General features: G+C 40.1%; 1 protein-coding gene across 3 annotated transcripts in view; it reads right to left on the reverse strand.

Moving 5' to 3' along the window:
* LOC145986459 (leucine-rich repeat flightless-interacting protein 2) overlaps positions 1 to 25,034 on the reverse strand; it is a 123,356-nt gene that overhangs the window by 38,835 nt on the left and 59,487 nt on the right. Inside the window, exon 1 of one of the 3 annotated variants that reach the window (XM_083120491.1) lies at positions 1,767 to 2,755. The exons of the other annotated variants lie outside the window; for them this stretch is intronic. Coding sequence (XP_082976617.1) covers positions 1,767 to 2,378 — 612 coding nt within the window. The 5' untranslated portion in view covers positions 2,379 to 2,755. Of the gene's footprint in view, positions 1 to 1,766; positions 2,756 to 25,034 lie in introns of those variants that run through there. 3 annotated transcript variants of the gene reach the window in all.

Genomic DNA, 25,034 nt, shown 5'->3' on the forward strand with positions numbered 1-25,034 from the left:
TGTTTAGCTTTCTTCTAGAATTATACTGTCATGATGTATGTGTATATTTAATATTAAAAATATATTAACAATATCGTAAGTAGTGACCTTTTATTTGATATTTTTTATTCTGTTTTCATGACAGAAATATTTTTAATATTTGTCAACTGTGAGTAATTAGCACAAAACAAATTATGCGTATATTTAAGCATTAGGTAACCAAATTGTAACCGAGTTACTTTTTGCACTTGAAGTAACATTATCAACATTTACTTTACCACACTTAAATTGTAAACTGAAAATTTGTAACGTGGGGTAGGAGCTAAATTCAGCAATTCTGTTTTCAACTATGTGCCTTCTCTGAATGCTAAGGTGAAAGAATTTTCGTGGAATCGCCTAAGGCGAGGAAGCCAGACTTCGTTGCATGTTAAATTTGGAAAATTCATGCTTCATTGAAATTCGACAACTGCAATTGTATGGGTAGACTCGAGTGTTTTGGGTGGATGGCTGTATTCATTTTTAACATGGCAAGGGGGGGGGGGGTGCTTTAGTATTATACGGACTACCTCATTTGTCTACGTTAATCGGAGGTGGCTGCCATAACCTAACCTGAATGCCGTAATAAAAAAGCACAGCGGAACAACTCGTCATCATCTGGAATCGTATTTGGCGGAATACATGTGGCGATCGGCGGTGGCTGAGTTCGGTGTCGACGCTTTCAACGAGCTTCTCGGTGATATAGCCGACTTTAGGAAATCACAAAAGTCTAATTGTATTATTTATATATTGTAAACTTTCAAATACAGTGTTCCTATTATGACCATAAGTGTTTATTTTGCTCTCCCAGAAAACAGACGGTCTGAAATGAGGTAGTCCGTATAATACTAAAATACCAGGATATTGTTAAGATTGGAATTGAATGTAATATTTCCAATTCTAATAAAAAGTTGTTCATTTAAAAGCGAATGAAATAAACACACTGGGTAACTGTAACTCAGTTATTTTTAAAAAGTAAGTTTCCAAACACTTTTTATTCTAAACATCACGTCAGTACGCGGTAGGGGGGACGCCGGAAGGAGCAGAAGGTGGATGTGCTACTAAACCCCACCCCCTAACAGACACGCACGCAACCTTGAAATTTTTACAGATCTTTCGCAGATAATGTGTTAAACACAAGTTCAACTCCGTCCAAAATAAAATCCTCGGGTATCCTACTGACTGTGACACCATGTTTACGGGTTATTGCAAAATTGAATGTTTTTGGTGAACTTATTTACTCAGGTTTCGGCTAGTGCTGACACGGGAATAGTTTTAAGTGTATTAATGTATCACTAAGGAGGATGAGTGCAAATATATGGGCCAACTATTGACGTACAGGGAAAACCGAGATTATCAACCCTCTCCTTGATGTGAAGGTATTTTCAACAAGGATCTCACGCACATAAACAACATTTAAACAGTGTTATCATCTTGTGAAAAGGTACAAGTTCTGTTTGAAGGATGATTATTTAGTGATACCAGTCCCCTTTTCATCGATGGGTGGATATCTTCTACAGAACTACGTCTGTTGGAATGACGTACCCAGAAGATAACGTAATCCTTACACGTATTTACAGGGGTTCATCCAGAATTTCCCATCTAGGGGGAGTTTACGTATAACGGGGGTGTAAATTTAGTCAAAATGACCATAATTTGGGTCTTTGAGAAAAATTTTAGGGGGTGTTGAGGAAATCTTGGGGATGGGGTGTTTATTTGTAATTATAAGCAAATTGTGGACATCAACTCACTTTGTCGGTAATTTTCCCCAAATAATCCATGATAACCGCATCTTCGCTTTCCAGAAGTTCCGCTACCACACTGCCTCTTTTTTCCGTCGGGTGATGGCCGTTCGTCAATTTTCCTTTACCACGATCCGCACTCGTCTCGTCACAGCCATTCAGCCCTGAGGTAGGATCATCGCAAGTCACCAAACCATTTGTTTCCCCCCCGTAATCCACCAATTCCGCACTGGACCCCGACACTTCCACACCATCGTCCATCAGCCCGTTCGATAGGCGATCATCACTGTGGTCACTCAACGAAGCACAGTCGCGGCTCAACGCATCGTTCACTAAATTCTCTTCCTCGACGGAACCGCCGTTGTTCTTGAGCGAGTAGCGGCTTTGCCTATCATTCTCGCCAAAAGACTGCTGATCCGACGAGGCGTCTTCGAACACGTCGTCGTCCTCGTCCGGCGACGCTAGGTAATCACCATTGTTTTCGGAGGCACCGTCGACGCAGACTTTCGACACCGACACATTCCCCGCGAGTTCAGCGGAATGTCGTTCTTCGTGGCCCTTCCCGACTTCTGGACCATTTTCGTTGCCGTTCACGTACGGCCCACCGTTGGCATGTTCCATTGCTCACTGAAGAATCCGCCAACCGGTATTCTACATGCACAAAAACTTTAGAAACTACTTCGACGCAGCAGCTGATCAACTTCTTTTGCAGCCTGCTCACGCTGCACTGAAGCCGAGCCGCAGAACCAGATTCACGGGGGGAGGGGAAGAGGTGGGAAACACCCACGGGGCAGCTAGCTCATTGACTGGCGATGCGAAGGTCACGCACAATCTCACACACGCAAGGTTTCCTGCACGCATAAAAAAACGCACATACGCTTCCACGCCGCTCGGGATTTTCCAGCAAAATGCACAAATACAAGGGAGCAGGGAACCAGGTACGGCAGCGACCTCCTACCCTTCCGCTGGCGACTGAGACTGCTCGCGCACTGAGCGAACGAACCGACTAAACTGGCCAAGCGATAAGCCTCTCGCTCGCGAAGCGTACATGGAAATTTTTAGTTACTTCATACGCGTTCATCACACGCACACGCGTGCTTACCAGCAGGTTGGCATCGCACCGAACCACGTGATGGTAAGTTGATACTAAATTTATTATTTTTTTACCACTTCTCGTAACGTTTATTTATTTTTTAATAACATTTTCTCCAGTATCGCGAATATTTGTGAATGTGCTGCTGTGGTTATTAGCGCATGAATTATTACATTTTTTTTACTTTCCCTTGGAAGGTATGCCGTAGCTCAACGAGGATCGTTGTTACCTGTAGAAGTGACATACGGCGATCTATTGTCGATTGTCGAAACAGAAAAGCTACTTACTCTCTTGATTCTTCTGAATTGGCAATTTCCTTCTTCTGAATCGATAATTTCGTCGGGAATTACAAAATTTAGCACATCTTACACTGTGAAACGAATATTAGCATTATTAAAGAATAACTTGGTTTCTCGCTTGCTTATATCTTAAGCTGTAGCCCGCCTGGCCGGCCTATTCGTGCTGAAATTATTTTGAAGCTCCGTGCGTTGCCCCACCCATTGGTTGAGCCAATTACAATCGTAAGTGAAATTTGTAGGCAGGTGAAAAATGTTTGCAATAGGTAAACCTACGCCCTGTGCAATGAACCATGCCACGAAGGTAAATAGGGACTGTGGAGGTGCTGTGATCAGTACCACGCTCCGGACACCTTTAGACTAGGCGAGCCCCCGCACCGCTTTAAGCAAGGAGATTGTCGGACGAATTCTCATCTGAGATCGGTCTGAGAGTACTGAGTTTATTCTTTTTATAATGTAACGTTCACTTAATAGAATGACAATTTGGCGTACCATCTCGTCAGTTACAATTATAACAAGTTGCAAGTTGGGGGAGCTTCGAATGTGTGAAAAGTAGGATGAAATTTCTGGGTGCACAGTTGCATTTTTTATTTTTGATGAGATAAGTTACGACATTACGCCCATATCGTCAGCTAAAACTAATTTCGACTTACGTCAGCAGCAATTTTTGTCATCTGTGGTTAGTGATTCACCCATTCAGGCAACAATTATCCTGGCTTTTTATTTTTTAAAAAAACAACGTCGTGCTAGCTTTGTCCCGTACACATGTTCCGTAGAAACAAGTTATTCAAATTAATACGTTCATTAAAATGGCTTTTGCATGCTTATTAGCCTTGAAGCTGGATTGCTCTCACTATTAACCATTATCCAACATTTGCATTCTAATATTAATACAGAGAATACGTGGCGAAATAGTTGCGACAGTGGAATATATTCCGAATGTTTCCCTAAACGCATACCCTGAGCACTTCGTGCACTAAATCATCATACAGTTTCATTGGTTCGTTTTAGCACGATCAGTGAGCATAGGCGTGCGCACAATGGGGGGGGGGGAAGTTGCCCCTCCGAATGTTCTCACTCACAAACTTAGTGTACATAAATCTTATCGCCGTTATTAAACAATAATATATTCTAAAGGGAAATACAATATTTTCAAGACGATGAAAGTTCCAAGCAACTACGAGGACGGTGATTGTGAATTATTTCCTATGTAATTGGACTGTCGCACTTCGTTCGGTAGAAAATTTCTTGTTATGAACACTCCCGCGTACTATATTCGCTACCTCTACGTGGCTACAAAATAAATTTATAATTCAAATTGATATGAATAAATTATGTGTAGTTGTAATGAATCTGTTGAAAAAATTCATGTGCAATGATTTACCCGCACACCTACAACCTCACCTCCCCCCACCCCCAAAGTTTCCTCAAAACTCCATTTTTTTTTCACAAATGGTATGAAGCTTTGTTGTCTACCATGCAGTACATACACCTCTCCAAATTAAGTTGGACACTCGATAATGTTGGAGGTAGGGTGATCTTCTGGAAAGTCAATTAAAATGTCAACCTCTATTCGACGTTGAAAGGCCTGGGAACTGCATTTTTATGGGCGTCTGTGTTCGGTGTCCTGCCCATGTGCGTTTAATGATATCCTTTGATTCATTTCCTGTAAGCACCACTCATCCTGAACGTAGCGATTATCCAAAAAGTGGCAAAAAAAACGACATAAAATGAAACAAATTAGGGATGGGACCGATTAATCGGTACTCTATCGGTATCGGCCGATATAGGCATATCGGTGTATCGGTTTATCGGTAAAATTACCGATTATTTTACCGATCCGATATACCGATAAATATCTGATAGTTGTGCAAAATTCTGCATTTTTTGTTGTAATTTTTATGGATATTCTCCATGCCCTAATTTTTTTAAAAAGTAAATGTCGAAGTATGCAATTTCTCTTGCACTGCAGTCACTTTGAAACACACATTTTTAAGGAGGTCAATGAACCTTTCAGGTTCTTCCAGGACCATTTCTAATTTTATATCGGATCGGTAGAATATCGGTTATCGGTATCGGTAAATTTTATATCGGTACTTTATCGGTATCGGCCAAAATTTCATATCGTCCCATCCCTAAAACAAATACAAACGTGGCATTTTATTTGAACAGCGGTGTACTTTGTCAATAATGACATTCAGAGTTCCGTGTGCTAGCTACTTTGGTTATTTAACTTAGGTTATTTGCGGCTAGGAGAATCACCGTTGAATAGATGCAAGAACAGACGCAATAGACATGGTCGGGGCTCAAGCCTGGGACCTCTGAAGGCAAGATGTGTTGAGTGTTTCACTCAATTCATTCGCACATGAGTAAATAATTTAGAATTTTCAGAAAACGATTTACAGTGAACACTTATATAAAAGCATCGAATCTTTCCTTTCAGTGTAACCCGCAGTTTTAAAGAAAAAGCCACGACCACGTCCCTCCTCCTCATTGCGAAATTCGGAAAACATGTTACGTCACGTTTCAGAAGAAATGTGATGTGAGAAAATGTAACTGTACACACGTTTCAACTGGTGGTGAACGGCAACATTCGGACGCTGGATTCTTCACGGGCTGATTCCAGAAGAATTCTACTCTACTGTGCATTGTGTAAAACAATACAGAAGCACCGAAGTTTTTTTTCTCCATTTGTTTTCTTTTACTTTACGTTATTTCTTAGAATTGCCTTGTTTCGGAATTTACTAGGGACTTAACTCACACATCGTACAGGAACGGTGAAAAAGCTCAAAAATATTTTTTCTCGCAATTATAAGTCGAGGAGCCGCGACCATGATAAGGGACAGCATTCACACGCCAACATTTTACTCAGATTGACAAGGCATTAGAATGGTTGGTTAGCTTTGAGCAAGGGTACTGAGAGCGTTAAACACAATAGTATTAGGTATGTTACCAGAACAAGTAACTAATAACCATATTACAAATAGTTTTCCGTATCTAAAATACTTCAAATTACTAATTAGCTAATTCGGGTCTCCCCGATGGTGTAAAGTTAAAGCTGTCGCCTTATCAATGCGACCTGATTGATTGATTTTAGTTATTTTACGTCGATTTTCTTCCACTTTTGACTAATCACGACGATGAGGATGAATGTTGTGATGAAATGATGAATGAACATTCACAAAGAATACCCATGCGCAAGCTAGGATTCGAACCTGGGCCTCTGGGGTCGTAGCGCACCACTGCGCGACAGAAGTCGTCAAGGGGACCCGAGTTCGATCCACGGTGGAGACACACACCGGTTCGCTTTCAACACACTTTAAACTGTAGGCTCAGTCCCGAGTAGCGTTATGAGCACAGTAGACTTAAAACAAACTCTGACTTCATTACCTAACTGTACGATATTCATGAACTGAAAGCTTTATTCCCGCAACAACACCCACCCTAAAAAAAAATATTAAATTTGTAAATGGTTTTCTACAAAATTATCTTAACTATTCGGTGATCCTCGTAAGAATTTTAAAAAACAGATTTTTTTTCAATGAGAGAGGGTATTCATTCGTAGGACACCGTCATTTGATAGCGATACCTGGATAAGCCCCATACTCCAAAGGCTTTGTTTTAGTTTGTTTTAAGTCAACTTAATTCACAGAAAGGTTAATCGGGACTGGATCTACAGTTTAAAGTGGGAGCTGAACCACTATGTGCCTCAACCGGGTATCAAACCCGAGACCCTTTGACTACAAAGCAACTACGCATCCAAAGGCGTGAGTAGAAAAAAATGCATAAAATAACCTGCCAAAGTGCTGGGTTTCAAGGAGTATCGCAGAAAAAAGTTGATTTTTAAAAAAAATTGCAATAATAGTCCGACAACCAAACTACTTTTGTCTCCCCATAAAAATTTTCTCTCGTGGCACTTTGAATCGTCTCTCATTTGGAGATGGATTCAATATTCGCTTGCTTTCAAAACTGCAATTGGTCTTTCCATGTAACACGACAACTGAGTAGACCGGAAGTTCGTACTACAAAACCTTTGCGGTAGGGACGGGATGGTATAAAAACATTAGGCAGGAAAATCTAATTAGTAGCTTCAATGGAAGACAACAAAAACTGCATGGACATTTCACATGGCGCCGTGATCCCGGAAACAGAATCGAATATCGACTAATGAACTTCCGTCACAGAAATAGAAAGTCAATTTCACAAGAACCCAATATTATTGGCAACTATCAGATAGGTTTGGCCTCGATTCCTTTCCCCTCCTCTTGACACGTTACAACAGTGAAATTTTGTTTTCCCTCCAAGTCGTTCAATATGGCATCTCTGCACACCTTATTAGAAATTCACCAGGAAATAAAACTCAAGGAGTATAAGAAAGGACAATAAAACCGTATTTAAAGAACACAGCAAAACAAAAGGAAAATGTTGGAACTGGAAAGAAGGAACTGTCGTAAATGCATACGAGCCTAAGAGAAAACAAATGGTAAATATAATAAGTTTTTTTTTTTCCTTTTAATCTGGGAAGAACCCAGGTGCGCCCCCTCCCTCCTCCTCTTTTCTGCATCCGCTTCCCACATCCTTTCTTTGTCTCGAGTTCAACTGGCGATCCACCGGAAGTAAATGTTTCCTGTTTCATTAGCTGACACCATGTTGAATATTCTTCGCATGCTTTCTTGAAGAAAAAGGATCATAATATGATGTGGTAAGAACGTTTTGTGTTGTTTCTAAGGAGAAAATGCAGTCAGTTCTTTCTTGCATATTCTGTTTCACGGAGCACAACTGAGTAAGAACTCCGTTTCGCTTTGAGTTAACGAACTTACAAAGTACGTGGGACCAAAACAGCTCTTTTCCTCTTGTGTGACTCGAGAGAACTAGAAGAACTGTGGAACTTTATTGTAGTCACCGACACCTCTGCGTTGTAATGATTCCATTGAAAATCAGTCATACCCAAGTTCCATTTTTTTCGGGGTAGGTGAAATGTTATTCTCTCTACTGTGTAGGCTAATGTAACAAACTTGATTGTCTACTATGCTGATTTTTCATAAAATTAAGCGTTACAAAAATCAATGCACATGTCCTACGAATTTCATGCAATGATAAACGATTGCGACCGAACCAAAGTAGATGTTCACGTGTCTAATTCCATACCAACATGTATAGCCCGGCCTGTATCAGCAATAGTTGACTAATTGCCCATCATAAAGTTCATTCACCATGTTCTCCGCAATGTTAGGTCCAAGAATTAAAACAAAACGGCAAATTCCACTCTTCGAAAAAAATATAGAAAGCAGAAGAAAACAGGGATGGACCATTTTCCAGCGGTTATTTATGGTGAAGACTGTACATCTTCCAACAAACACACTGTACCGTGTAAAGTTCGGAGACTGACGTAAATTTTGAAGACGAAAATACAGTAAAACAACTAATTTATCACACATGCGAAGATCCTCTTCTACTTTCAACTTTTCTATTTCTGTGCATAGAAGGCACAGCCACAAATTTGCCTCTCAAAGGGCAAACGTTAAGAAACAGCATAATAATTTAGAAAATGACTAACGGCATTTAGCTGCAAGGAAGGCAAATGCTTTCCAAGCACTCGCCGGGCCTGAGGGAGGGTGACTTCCAGACGACCCCTTTCCCGGAAGTTTTCATTCTCTCTGAGAAGCCTTCACCCCATCCCAAAGCCATTTGCGTTGAGACGCTATGTGCGATAAATCTTCCTCTATAGTTACGCAATCCTTAGACGGATGACTGTATGCCTATACAGGTAATGTTCATTCTGGAACTGGCTGTTGTTCATTGTTCCAGAACTAGGATTGATTATATTCGCAACAAATTGAAATGCTCCTCCATAGCAAAATGCTTTCTTGCCGAAAACAACAAGTTTTTAATTCTACTTCTTTGCTCCTTCATTCTTATGATTCGTCTTCACTTAACTTAAAACTACACAAATTTTTAAATAAAAAAACAAAAAACATTTAGATATTCCTTATTGTTGGTAAAAGGAACCTGTATACAATCGAATCGACATTTTGCTTTCAAAATCGTTGGGGGGGACGGGGGGGGGGACGAAATACAAATAGTCATTCCGAATTAACTAGCAGTACTCAATAGCACTAATTTCAACTTCTATGTCAGTTAAACTCTGTCACAAATTCTCAACAAACTTTATAGCGAACTGTTTCGAATTTGCAGCAGAACGATGGAAATGGTAGTCTGTGGTAAAGTTTCTGTGAAATGCGAAACTGCTTAGCAGAAATGTCAAGACAATTTTGCCAACCTTGATATTTACAACTTTTCGTTATATGAATACTGATTTGTCTGAAGGTTTAAAACTCGAACAAAACAGTTTCGAATAAGTCAAAAAGCAATAAAATGTTACACATGCGCTTTCGATATCATGGTGGGAGATGTTCCTCAATCACATCAAGTCGTCTCATCTCTTTACAGCTTTAATAATCCATCATTATGTGCATAACATAGTCACACAAATCATCCCAGTGCCTGGAGAATAGTACATTTAGCTTGTAACACTCTAACCCCTCCCGGAAACTCTAATCTCAACCCAAAGAGCATCATTACATTAGTTAATCCGTTTCAAAAATCCTCTTTGAAGTTATGTATTAGCTGTTTTGACAGGTGTTACGACCTCACATCAAAAATGTTAGAATTTGCGTCCAGAAAAAAAAGGCAAGATTATAATATTAAAAACTTCTCATCGGAGAAAGATAAGATATTGAGTATATCATAAAGGATAAACTGACTATAGTTTCATGAAATTCTAAATTTAAACAAAACCGAATGATCTGCAACATGAAGTAGACGTTGAAAACTAAAATCTGAACACAAAGAGCTTTACCCGAGAGGAGTGGAGGCATTATCGTTCATTACAATAATTACGTCCGGTGATCTTAAGGATACAAGTTAAGTAAATGTGTAAATTATGGAAACATAAGTGGGGCGTTGTTTTGGCGTGAAGAACAAACGCACTCAACACAAACGGGCCTAAAATTCTGAAGTTACTAGTCATCTTATGAAGCTCCATTATGCAACTCAAATGGATGATTTGCATTTCGTAAGTTGAAAGAACTTCGTGCTTCTCTAGTGATCTTGGAGTACGTTCCTTCAACTAGTCTTATCATATCATATAAATCTTTCCATATCATCACTTTCATCACTTTATGTAACTCATTTGCTGGAGTAGAAAAACTGGAAAACACCTATACCACATAAAATCTAGACCTAGACAACAGTTTACTCTCGCCCTGCTTGAAATTCGAAACAATTAGTTGAGAATTTGTGCCAGATTATCTATGAGATAGAAGCTGGAATTGGTGTTGTTTAGCACAGTTATTTCGCAATGCTTTTTTGTAGTATGGGGTACGAGCAAACATGGATTCGAGTCTCAGTGGGAGTCCCAAACATTTCGGTGTTAATGCAGCATAGTGAGGACATTTGGGGAGATACGTGTACTTGAAAAGATGTACGTTCTAGGTAGAAAGCCAGGTATCGACGACGATGCGACTCAGTGCATTCCAGTGGTAATTCTAGCCCTCAAAGAGATGTTGCGCCACGGGGTTTAGTGATGCTTTGAGCTTTTTCTTTAGCACAATGCAAAGAGGGTGTGATTTCATATCGATTTACAAGGCTCCTACTATGCTAAAGTGAAGAAAAGATAAGTGTGATATTTTGAAATGTTGTGGGATGATGAGTCACGCCATAAAAATAAAAAATAAAAACAGAAGAATTTCAGGAATGCAGGAGATCTTCATAATCGTGAAGATAAGACTTCGTATTTACTAGAATGAGGGTTTTACAGAATATCGCCTATTTAGCCTATTTATAGTGATACATGAATACGGTCGACAACAGCTCAAGAAAAGATTTAGTGTGAACCTTTCAACCTCAGTTCCAGAAATTTTGGTCTGATAAAACTGTGTAATTATGGAATCAAGTTTGGATTCCACGCTTTCCAATCAAGTTTATTCAATTCCTTTCACAATACATCAAATTTGGATCGTATTCGAATCGATAATGGGCGACTTAAAAACTTCGCAGACAGCCCGTTGGCATTCGCGGACACAGACCCTTCGTCACCAAGCACTGATACGTAACGACACGTTTTGAGGCAACCGCTGGAATTTACACATCGGGGAACAAGAAGCCGCAGAAAGTCCATGGCTTTCGCGGTCGAATAGCCACACACGTCACGTGCTCTTTCGATTTACACACGGCTTCTTTCAGAAAACCGTCTCCGGGCATTTCCATACCACTGTGGTCTACACTATTGAAGTCAAATTAAATGCATCGTACATCTTGTAGAACATTTACATGAAAAAACGTGGTTCTGTCAATCCTGGGGCAGTGGAAGCAGGCTTCCCAATGTCCTTTACCTCTGCAACTGTTCAATTTCTGTTGGCACCACACTGAATATTCTAAATCCATGCCAATCGAATTGATTTTTCTTTCTGGAATTAGTACATTAAAAGTGGCAAGAGTAAGTTCAAGTCCCGATTTTCCGTTGATTTTTCAGGAACAATTTCTAAATTTAAGTTATTTCTGTGCGCGGTTTTACTCATTTTTGGACACTTACTTGTTGCAAAGTATGCTACGAACATACAATTGCCAGGTTCCAATCATTAAATGATAAGTTACCGAATATTGCCACATACCATTTTGGGGCACAAAAAAAAACATCATACTTTATTTATGTATTCAAAGCCCACTTTATGCTCAGATAGGCTAATCGGGACTGGAACTAAATTTCCAAATGAGGTCCGAATGTCTGATAGTTTGGATATGACACAAAGGTCACTACGCACTTACGATACAATTTTCAACATTTCCATACGATTACAATTCCTTTTTTTGTTCCACTGGTGAATTCGTAGTAACACCTGAAAGGGTTATGATAAAAATACTACATATGTGTAATTTAATCTGGAATTTCGGCAACTGCTCTCTGCTTCCACCACACCTGTGGTAATGCAGGGGTGCCTCTGTGTACTACTCAAACCGAACTGCATTATACAGAAAGAGATTGGTAATAGTAACGAGAAAACAGGAACACAAGATACAAGGGACTTCTACAGTAACTATAAATGTCAGCATAAGATTCGAGACTTTTAGGAATAATCTTTTCTGGACATACATTCCAAGGAATTCCCAGTGGCTAATCTTCAACCCAAAGCGCACGACCCACCTGTACGTTTAAAGACGAGGGGTGGAGCTTTTGAACATGAAACATTGCGAAATGTGTATCTATAGTGACGCATCAAGTTGTAAAAAAGAGGTGGTTTGCGTGGGAGTAGTTAGCTCAATATAAGCAGTATTTGACGTCACGCACAGCGGCGTGCCCAGCTTTAACAAGGACCTCTTTCCTTTGCCGAGCTGGAAGAAAAACACCTCATGAAAATTCAACGAGGTAAGCTTAATCGGAAGCACAATGACAAAAAGACATGTCCAGCGACGTGTACGGCCTTGATGCATCCCGTCTTCGTGGAAAGTGCCATACGGCTCGCAGTACGGCCTTCTGCAATTATCACATCGTTAATACCTCCGCTTCAGCAACAACAGCGTTCAGCTGTGGTGTTGCATTTCGAATAATTTCATTGCTTGGAGGCGGGTTCATACACTTTCGATCTTCTTCTTGCAGTCGCCAATCTTCCAACTCGTTTGCTGCAGCTCTCCACCGGCACCTGTCCTGAGCTAACTCTTCAACTTCGCTGAGAATATTGAAGATAGTACACTCTGTCCCGGAAATCATGGAGCAAGCGAAAGAAAACCAGTCCTCTACGCAAGTAGACATTGAATTGTTGTTTTTAAAGTCCACTTCATGCACAAATAGATTAATCGGGACTGGAACTAAAGTTAAAATCGGGACTCGAGCCACTGTGCAATGTGCCTCCACCGGGTATCGAACCCGCGACACCTTGATTACAAGGCGACGACTTTACCACTACGCCATCGGGAAAGCGAGTGAACGGAGGAGAAAACGTGGCTGCAGCTACCAATTGTTTGCAGTAGCGCGCACTGCTTTGCTGTCCCACTTACTTTCTCCCCTTCACTACAGTTATGCGCGGCTTTGCTCCACAGATTCCCGAGACAGTGTGCAGTCTCGCCTCATGTCGTAAATGAGGAAGCTTGTCTCTGTTTTGTCTACTTTTTAAATAATAAGATACAAAAATGTACCACAAACAACACATACAGCTTGAGCAATATACGTCGAATTTTCAACCTTAAGCGAGCGGAGGAAGCGTGAGCGATGCAATCAGCTGCTTACATTGCCCTCGTGTTCCTGCTTGCCAAATTCTGCAGTACTCTCAGAAGGCAAAAGAGAATGGGAAGAAAGGGGAGAAAACAAATGACTGAGTTTGCCGCGGACATTCTTATCTTGGTTAAGTTGAATAACCTGTCTACATATATCATCAGTCGCCCTGTTAGTGTTTTCGAAAGATTCAAGTATGGAACGAACTTTCATTTACACGAATATTTCATATTCCGCTCGAACGAAACGAGATTCTTGGATAGTAAGGCTTGGTCTCCTCTCAATTATGCAGACGTCTGCCTCGTCTCGCTTTTTATGCGGCGGCCCTAACATGTCTTCAGCGATCTGTCACGTGTACTCGAACCCAAGTTTATTTAACACTTGTATTTGTGTCTTCTGCACTCCTTTCAATTATATTTTTTTTTTCTATACTGTCATGTTGAAGCTCGTGTAGTAATGTTGGAGATCACTTGAATATTACAAGATCTCCACTTGGAAAGGGCTATTTCCGTTCAAAAAAAAAGCATTACAAAACAAACTTCCGTCACATGTGTCACATCCTGGTTATTCATGGGTATACAATTCTTCTACATGCACGGAAGAGTAGATTCTATTCACCGATATGAATCGGTGCAGGGGAAAATTGTACTCTGTGCTGATTTATGTAAAGTTGGTGTGTATCTCCATCAAGCCTCATGTTATGAAAGAATCATGGGCAGGTGTCAATCTTTTGTTTTCAGTAACCCCAACTTGTCGTGGTTAAACCTTGAACCTCGTGCACCTATGTAAACGTTGTTGTACACAGTTGTTACAAACAGTTTGAAAGCAATGTTTAGTGTCCAGATTACAGCTCTTTCCACAATGACAGTGGTTGACATTTCATCAACTCAGACGAAAAATGATCTCCAAATACGTTTTGAGTCCTTTCATATTTTGTCAGACTCTTTTTATTATTATTATTATTATTTATAGTTTTGGACATAGTTTGCATGTTAAAATATGTGCACATGAGGGACTTCTGTAGCATATCGCAGATGAAATGACACCAGGTCGACGAGTGGCCAGCAATATTGAAACAGTTAACGATTCACGGGTTACTTATTTTCTTGTTGCTAGAGTTTATGGAATTTTCCTCAATCCAACTGTGACACTCCCCCACGCTTGCTACCTAAACGCCGGGATAGTGCCGTTTCTCCTAACATTTCAATATTCTATCTTGTAGAGTTCCCATTATTTACTAATGACCAAAGGAAAAAAAAACAACGGGCTTTCTGTGCATGGTGGGAAGATGATTTTGCAATTAATGTTTTTCCCTTTCACCACTATTTTTACGGCCTCATTAGGTCGAGGTTATAGCTAAAAAAATAGCAATAAAATTTCATCACATATTAGTACAGACACGGAATATCATTTAAATAATTATAAATCACCACACCAGAAAAAGAAAAAGTAAATTTTAACTTCAGCTGGTATCTGTGTAATACGTGTGATTTGTGGCTAGATTTAGGTTAACTGCGGTCAAGAGGCGGTGAAAATACCAATATCCATGCCTTGTCATTCGGGTATTTCGCCCAACATGGGATGTTTCAACTAATTCCGACCTAATCTAGTCAATGACAATGTACAAAAAAAAAAAAAAAAAAGGATATACTCTGTTGGAACAACTACATAAAATCAAATGCCGTTTACTAAACAATGCCCACAATCTAACGATCTGTTGCTGGCTTATGAACAAGTTTTACTGCAAACGCTACATGGTGTATCTTTTATTTAATATGTCAACAGTATGAGTATTAAGATCGTTGTTATGTAAAATACTACAGTTTGGGGAAAAATACATAGTAAGACTTGAAAGAGCAAAGCTGGTACACGCAGATATGCCGTTTACAGTAGAATGAAAATGAAATCCCACTTTTTGAAGACGTTCCCAACGACAAGGTGTGTTTAACCGCTGATCGCAGACTTCAGAGCAGTCCGTTGCAGATCTTGCACTTCCACAGATGGCATCTGTGACCTTAGATGGCTGTTAAAAAAAATCTGATCGATTCCGAATTGTGTGTTCCATCCACCTTACAATCGTCCGGTGGTTTGGAATTTTTCCTACGAATTTTAAACACGAAATGGCGACAACGGATCATTTGGAAAGGATGACAGACTTGTTCTTTTTAAAATAAGTTTCTGCGGCGAATGTGCGATGTTCTGCCTAAGCCCATGTAATGCTACCATACTATGTGAATTAAATCTCAATATGAATTCTGCTCAACTTTATACATTTGAAGCTGATTAGATAAAACTTACAAATTCTCATATTCGAACCAACAAGATTGGTAGGCATCACGAGTTTAGAATAGTTTCGGTGCTTGGGTTACCACACTGCAATACAAGAACGAAGGGTACTTTTAATAAGCGATTGGTAACAAAATTATGCCATGCAGGCTACGATATAACTTTCGACATGAAACTTTATTCGGATTCCCGTGTTATTTTATCAAGAGCGCTTTCGTTCTAGGAATTTATCCACACTTTCAATCTTTGAGGCGAGAGAGGGATGTGTAAGAGCCAGCGTACACTGAAGTTTAGCATCGAAATCATAATACGTGCATAATTATAGGGGTACGTAGAAAAATCCCTTTTATACCCAATGTAATATGATTACGTTTGGCCAGTACACTTGTTCCGATGTAAGCACATTTTACAGTGTCTGCAGTGCAGGGCACGTTTGGCAAGTGCATTTCTTCCAATGTACGCACATTTTACAGTGTCTGCAGGGGCGTTTCTCAAAAAATAGAGGCGACCAAAGCAGTAGATTCAACAGGCAGGTCAACACCGTTGTGAACACCCCCAGCTTTCGGTCGGCATGCAATTAAGACCGCATTTTAAATTATATTTTTTTGCCGTTCCTGATCTTGAACCCGATAACCTTAGACCTGACACCGCCCTTGCAACCGTGTAAGTTCAACTCGAGCCACGCCCTACTGCTTCTCCCTTCATTGGAATGTCAACCTGCTGGCATTTCCCAGTGCAACAAAACAAACGTTGTTCTCGTCTTACGCCGACGATAACGGAGAAAGCTACACAAGAAGCGCTCCATTGGGTGACAAGGTCGATCACTGACGTAATACATATTAACACCTGCACCACGTCACCACTGGAAAAAGTAGCGATGAGTGTTTACAGAACACATGGTCTCTTGCGCTTGCATGATTCTTTTACCTTGAGCAAGGTAGAAATTTTTGAACGCTGGTTAGGTTTCATTTTCCCATGAATACGAATGTAACGGCTTTCAATGTCGCATTTTGTTTGACTGATTTATTTTACTTAGCTTTTCTGCTACTTTTGGCTAACTGCGAAGATGGGGATGAATTGCGGCAGGATGAAATGGATGAAAAGACAAACATGTATGCACGAAGCAACACGAGCACTATGGAGGATTATATTGGCTGAGAGTCCAGACGCCAGAGCCTCGCTAGTCTGCAAAAAGCAGTCCAGGACGTACTACGTGGAAGGTAGGCTGACATTTTGGTGTCCTCAGAATGGGTTACCCCTTACACTCCGCATTGTGTTTGATTATCTGCAAATACATTTTGGGACAAAATACATATACACAAGGCACTGCTGTTGTAATTAAAATCGACAACACTACAAATGGCTTGACATTTCGTGCATATAGGCTAACTCGTGTCCGGAAGATAATTTACTTTCTGCGTAACTTATATTTCATGCCGTTTATTCATGTCGTTAATTAAACGCTATGCTCATATAAAAATGATGAGGGTTGAAATAAATTAAGAAAATGCCCAAGGTCTTCAGTGAGTTGCTATTCCCATATTCGCCTGAAACAACAGAAGCAAACTTGCTGTCAACTTGGCTTCTTCGGAACCAGATCTGACCTTTTTCAGTCTTGCTTAGCTCCTAGCATCAAAGCACGAAATGCTCCACGGAGCAGTTGTTTTTTTACTTCCCAAAGGAAAAATCTAGTACCAAATCTCGTCCCTTTAGTACAGACACGTCACTTTTAAACACTATTTAAGTATTTCTATATAATCGGCAGAAACAGTCACGTAAACGGATGGTTCCATTTTTATAGAGTAGGCGACTTACTTGAGCTCACGATTTCTTAATGTGAAGATGCGCCTGTAACAATTTACCTCCGATTGACGCGTGTAAGTTCTTCAATAAAACAAACAAAATAAGTTTTCCCTGGTGCCAAGTGCAAGAAACCTTGGTAAAGATGAGTTCTACACAAAGATGAGTTACCTAAGTTTATATATAGTCAAAAGAAAACGTTTTATAATTTAATGTACATGAAGGGACATTCTGTATACATTCTTCTGTGGAGCAATCTTACAATACCGTAACATTAACCCAACATTTATTAAACTCTTGCTTAGTTCTTGTTGTCCATACTTTATTAGCAATTAAGCTGTCGTCGTTACTTGAAAAAAGGGGGAGGGGGAAAACTTGGGGAAAATGAGTTTGAAGACATAACACGCATCGCTTGAAAGCGAACATGATAAAAAATGTGATTGTATAAAGGTTGTTTTGTCTTCCACCAGTTGAGATGTGTGAAGCACGAAGTTGGCTTCATTCCAGAGCAGATGAATATCAAACAATGCACCAATGTTTCTGAATGTCCTATTGGCAGAATTACTGTTTAAAGGCTCATTGTGTCACACACGTGATATACTTCAAATATGAATAAATTACCGGTAATTAAAATCAATTTAACATAAATTAATTTATTTTTTAAAAATATACGAGGCGCGTACTATAATGATTTACACATTGTTTTTTCAGGTCCCATGGTCCATCATTCGAGAAGTGAGGACTGGCATATGAAGCTACGAGTCTAGTCTACCGATTGAAGGCAACATTGCCCAAAAAGGATTCCCTGTGTTCACACAGCAGCACGTTCCGTACATCATTGTCAGCGGACTATTGGACAACATGGAAAGCGACTATAATGGTCAGCGTTGGACAAGTTGGTTTCTATGGAGAGAGGGAGTGACCACAGCAGAGATTTACAGACGAGAGTATGCGGGGTGTGGCAGGACCTAGAACCCCATTTCAGCAATGGCCGTGGTTGATTCCCGACTGGTGTGGGAGCGTACGTTGTAGCGTTGCAGGAGCACCCCTTTTGCCCATTTCCCTGGTCGTTTCTTCCGAACCCATCTGGCGAACAATTTCCCCATATTAAGGTGATCGTGCACGATTCGCTGCAGGGTGTTTCTGGACAAGCCCGTGGTTACCTCCATTTCAGAAAACGTGATGCACCTGTTCTCAAGAATGACTTGGTCAACCCGTGTAATGTTTCTTGGTGTCTTCACAGTCACTTTCCTTACAGAACTTCTCTTTTTCTGTTGACGTGCGTCCTGTTTTCCAACCTTCCACCCAATTGTAAACGGTTTTCCGTGAAGGCGCATGTTCACCACACACACGGTTGCCATTCGTCTGTAAATCTCTGCTGTGGTCACAACCATCTCCATAGAAACCAACTTGTCCAACGCTGACCATTACAGTCGCTTTCCATGTTGTCCAATAGTCCGCTGACAATGATGTACGGAACGTGCTGCTGTGTGAACACCGGGAATCCTTTTTGGGCACTGCTGCCTGCAATCGGTAGACTAGATTCGTAGCTTCATATGCCAGTCCTCACTTCTCGAATGGTGGACCATGGGACCTGAAAAAAAAATAGTGTAAATCATAGTACGCCCCTCGTATATTGTTCGCATGTTATATTACGACGTTTTGTACTCACAGTTAGTACTCTCTCTCCTGTGTGCATATAATTTTGTTTAATCATTTAACCGAAGGACATCATGTTTCATCTAACCTTTACAAAAATGGCACCTAGAATAACCAACAAACCGGAATTATGAGAAATCGCAACGAGTTCACAAACTTGAAAATAACACAATTGTGTTATTGTGTGTGTGTACAAGCTAGGTTCTCCCATTCCTTCACATACACACAATTCGGTTACATGTTGGTTAGTATACGAACAATCTAGCAAAATTGGTATAATTTAATTTACTTTACGCATTCTGTTGCACCAACAATTGCTATCATTTTTGTGATTAGTCATTTCGCATTTTATAGCTGTCATGAAATGAATAACGTCTTAAGTATGCAGCAGACAATACGACATTTTCTCACACGTCAGCCCAACAAGTAAGCAAAGAACAAAGGACGCAATCATGTAGATTTAACGAGGCAGCGGACATTACGTTGCGCTATTCAACCAGCTGACATAGTAGTAAAAAACTATAATCAGGAAATTCAGGATCAAGTTTCTTATTTCTCCTCTTTGTTTCCACATTTCACATGCACACGTGGCATCGCTTAGTTCCCCATTGAGGTTGGAAGAAAATTATGAGTAAAACCACATATGTGGATCATGTTCGATTCTCCAACGAGGGTACAGGTAAAAAAAAAGATACAAGCAACCTATGTCAAATCACATTCTGATCATAGCTTAGACTCAGCACCACACTCCAGCTGTTTTATCACTTCTTCAGATGTTGCTATGCTCGTTACATTTTCTATGGATAAAAGCAGTCGTGTAATAATCCCTCATTTTCCTTCCAAGCTGGGAAAACTGTAAGAAATATTCATGTTGAAGTTTCATGTAGAATATACAAAATGATCCAATTATATATTTCTTTTTAAAAAATACGCGATTTTTATTTATGAAAAAAATTATCATGTGTGTTTAACATGAGCTCAAAACGTTCCAAATATTGTAGCTTAATGTAAGTCCACTTTATACTCAGGGGAATAGGGACTGGACCTAGAATTTATAGTGAATTCCGAGCCACTGTGCAATGTGGATCGACCTGGAATTGAATCCGCCGCCCAGTGGTTACAAGAGGACGACGTGGGTCACTGCGTTATCGAGGTGGTGCTAGATTATTTGCAGCAAATATGAGATGCCTGACTGATATAGGGAATGTTCTGTTTCAACACAACTCAGTTTTTGCACAGTCCCTTATGCATAGCTCACCTACTCAGCCCAGCTCAAGATTAGGAAACTAAATTTGCATTGTGCAGGGCAGCGATCGCGAGATGAAGTCATCAACCTTGTTGATACGAAGATGTCAAGCGCTAAAACCATCTTCTGCTCGCCACATTGCTTGCGCCAGAGCCCACAGATTATTTCTGGACGTACTTATGCATGCTTAGAAGCCACATGATACGTTCTTTAGCAGATAGGAAGCTCGTAAAAATACTGGAGGAAGTAGATAGAAAGAAAACCAAGACGTGTTTCTGAGCTACTCATCACAACTCAGTAATTACACTGGTCTACAAACTTTAACTTGCATGTTTAGATAGAAAATAGTTAATTGTTAATGAATTTGACGTGCTAAGTTCGAAAATAAGAATAAAACCGATGGCTCTGCTCCACTCCGAAAGGAACGTCACAAGTAAATTCCTTCTAACATACAGTTGAACCGAGTTGAAATATATTCACCACCAAAAACAACTTTGAAGTGGAGATCAATATTCCAAGAGCTTACCTGCTGAAAGCATCTACTTGTGCTATTTTTTGTTATTGTTCACAGGGTATAAGTGATATTTACGAATCCAAGTTCTTCAGGCAGTGCGGAGATACCCATATTCAATATGACTACTGGTTTCTCACGCGGTAATTTCTCACATTCCATCTTTCCTTACATTCCTGTCTTCCGGGAAGAAAGGCAGTGTTTAACCTTCAGAGCATCGAAAAACAGAAGGAAAATTCTTGTCACTGGCTAAGGGCGACATTCCGTTGTTCTTGCTTCACAAGGTTACAAGGTCAATGTTTTCACAATCGGCTTACAACAACCACCCACCAGGAAAGCTTCAAGAACCATTCCACCCTGATAGTCTCAAACCAATAAGCCATTTGGCTTCCCGTAGCCAAATGGTTTGCGCACTCGCCCTTGGTACGAGCGGTCTCAGGTTCAATTTCCGGAGGAACCTCCAAAATTTCGGCGTCGTGAGAACATTTGGGAAGCTACTTGAAAAGCCAGAAAAAAGAAGCGATGGGACTGGATGCGCTGACCTCGCGTCACCCAATGAAAAAGCCGCTCCGGTAAGCCCTTAAGAGGGCTGTTGCACCATGGAGTTTAATATCAAATCTAGCCCTAATAAACTTAAAAATATTAAGTCACGGAAGCGAAACTGCATAGAGTAATGTTTTATTTATCGCTCTTACGTCTGTTGATATTTCTTTTTAAAGTTTTTGGTCAATTTTAGTTTCATTTCCCCAAGCTAATGCCGTACACAGGAAAAGAAACAAGGGATATCCCCCACTGCACCGGATGTTCCTGGGAAAAGAACATTGTTACGTAGGAAGATGAAGATTGATTGAGTTGGTGTTTTAAGCCCACTTTATGCACAATAAGGCTAATTGGGACTGGACCTACAGTTTTTTTAAAGTGGGATCCGAACCACTATGTGCCTCCACCGGGTGTCGAACCCTTGATTACAAGGCGACGTCGCTACCACTTCGCCATCGGGGAGGCCCCTAGGAAGATGAAGAGAAAGCATAGAAAGAAAATAGTCACTTATTCCCACTGAATTAGCGCTATGTTAGAATAGCTTTAAACCTCCCTGAGTTTCCACTCACGAATGAGTTTAATTTGTTTTAGTTGTAAGTCCACAACTTTATGCACAGATAGGCTAATCGGGACTGGGCCTACAGTTTAAACTGGAATCTGAACCAACCAGATATCGAACCCAGGACCCTTTGATTACAATGCGACGACGTTACCGTTACGTCATCGGAGAGGCCACTCACGTACGAGTAACAGGCTCTAAATTTTTCATTTTACGAAACAACTTATTAAAATTATATTTTGTGGAAACGTTATAAATTTGCCTATAACTTCTCTGTATTCGAACCATTTTTCAAAATTTAAAAATTGAAAGTAATTTTTAAATGCATTCAAATTTTACATGTGTTCCCATTATTCACGAAATTAACAAAAAAATTCTGCAACGTTCGAGCCTACACGAAGGAATACTGTTCTAGTTCTTGCGATGCTGACATTGACACCTTCTCAATCTCGATTATCCCCAACGTCATATTACACCATCTGTATAAAGTTGTTCAAAATCCGAATGCGTTGCAAGGCTGGTTTGACAACTATGCAGCAGAACGGTGCACACAAAACTTCCTCGCTGTAGCAACGCCGTCACTTGCATGTGCAGGGGTGGACTTCGTCAGAATCAGGATGCAGCAGAGACAAGGTTATCGGGAGGAAGACACGAACTCCCATCCTTTTCAAGCAGCGCCACAAACGACCGATAAACCTGCCTAATGAACAAAAACTGCAAATGCAAATATTTTTACGATGCTATACTTAACTTACCTAAATGGAACACACATTTTCATTTCAACTTGAACTTTGCAACTAATTAATTCACTGTTAAATGGAGAGCGTGGGTGAAGTATTTTCAGTCGAATAAAAAACGAAATTTCATTTATTCTTCTGTAAATCGGTGGCTCCGCGAAAACTCACAATGAGTACCTAACCTTGCCGTCGTCGACTACTTTTCGTGGTTAATTCATAAAATTTAATTTTAAAACTAATTTAAGATCTATGTCTACGATCATTTAACTCGTGTACGACCACAAGATATGGTCTTGAAAATAGGGGTTCTGCGGTCCTTAGAATAATGAATTATTCTAAATCATTGTGTCTAGAGTGTAATAAACATTTCCTCCATCAGGAACCTTGAACACCACACGTTGTTATTGTTGTGACGATGCAAGATATTTACCAAATATTCGCAGGCACTTATGAATACTGAAAGATTGCTCACAATAGTTCGTTGATTTGGAGTCAAGTAGTGTATTTGGTGTCTGCACCGTCTGCACTACCTTCCGGACCGGTGTATGTATGGTGTATGGTCACGTGGGGCGTGCTAACTAATCAAATGACCGTTTAAAGCTGCAGGCAGGCATTTGTTGAATATTCTGAACTTGAACACCGCTTTTCGTCTAGTTGGTTGAACGTATTTTCCTTGCACCACTCTGACACTGAATACACCTGCACTGCTCGAGTGTTAAAAAGTGCACCCAACTAGACGGGGATGCTTTCTCTGCTACACTGTTACACTTACCGGAATCAGCACTGCAACTGCAGCGTGGTGTGGTGAAGTTGAGGTTCTCAGTTGTTTCAGAGCGGCGCGGCAACTCTTGTGGTTTAATCCAAAAATATATTTCACTCGTGCTTCAGTTGAAAAGAATGTCAGAGAAAGCCAAAACAACCGGTGGGAAAACGTGATGGATAGGAGAGCTTGTTGCTGATTAAAAGAGAATATTATATACCACGCAAGATTTTTCTGTTCTAAGAACGAAATTTGCCACACACTTTTTTTTTTTTTTAAAAAAAAAAAAAAAAACTTTCGCAAGCAAATTGGCAATGTTTACACCGATGTTTAAAATAGTATAATGCTTACCAGGCCACACCCATTTATTGATATTATTAGTGAAAGAGCGAAATGGAAAATCATACTTACCGCAATTAAATGTAATGTATGAAAACTGATTACTCTAGAATATACGTTATAACTTACGTCGCCGGCGAAGGAATAATAACTATAATGCTTTTTCTGGTTGAAGGCATTTGGTAGGGGGTCAAGCTCGACAGTCCTTCTTAAATACGCCACTGTGTAGAATATCAATTGCTCCACCACAGACAGATGAGTGCAAACAAATCACAAGAAAAGTAAATTTGTTCGGGGGAACAAGTAAGCGTAAAATGTAGGGACAATCAACTCTCACTAAAATTTGTAGTTTCATAAAAAAAAATCCTGGACAAAATAAAGCTGTAGTGACGGCATATAATTTAGAGGCGAGTACAGAGTGACATTAGTGTTACACAAAAATTTTCCCAAATTCAAAAGTTAATACAAATTATTTTACACGTTGATGTTAATAATGATGACACTACATGTTGACAGATATTCTCTAAAAACTTAGGAGGACCTGTATTTCTGAGAGGTTTGGCCCACCCTACCTCCCTTTAAGTGTCGCTACTAAAAAACTCAATTCGCAATAACAAACTTTAACATTCCTAAACAACTGTCGAACAATAATCTGTTATCTCTTGCTTTTCTGTATTAGCATTCAACAAGTACACACACCTATACTTAAATGCAACATGGCAGTTATACGAATTAAATGTCTACCACTCGACCACCAACGTACAATAGCGTGTAAACACGTACATGTGATTTATAAGAAGGTGCATCTCTAAATCTTCACGATTAATTGAACAGCAATGAGGGAAATTACACGTAAGTAGCAAGAACATTCAAGAGCTCCTCCAGATGATTTAAATTACCCTCACTGACATGACTAATGCATCTCGTGTTGTACCTACAAAAGCGCTCCAGCATTATGAAGGAACTTGTATGGCACTCTAATGTTAACAGACAAGTTCAAAAAAAGCGGACGACCTTGCTGCGTCTCACACAGGCAACGAGAACAAAAACCATTTTAATGCCAGAAGCATGTCACGAGGGAAGAGTATACTGGATATACAATCTTGACATCCAAGAATCCCGTTGGGAAACTCCTACTACTTAGGGGCAATGACACAACAGGGAACAAGGATCGGAACCGTAAA

Source organism: Lepisma saccharinum, chromosome 4 (assembly GCF_977018435.1).
Source record: "Lepisma saccharinum chromosome 4, izLepSacc3.1, whole genome shotgun sequence".
Lineage (NCBI taxonomy): Eukaryota > Metazoa > Arthropoda > Insecta > Zygentoma > Lepismatidae > Lepisma > Lepisma saccharinum.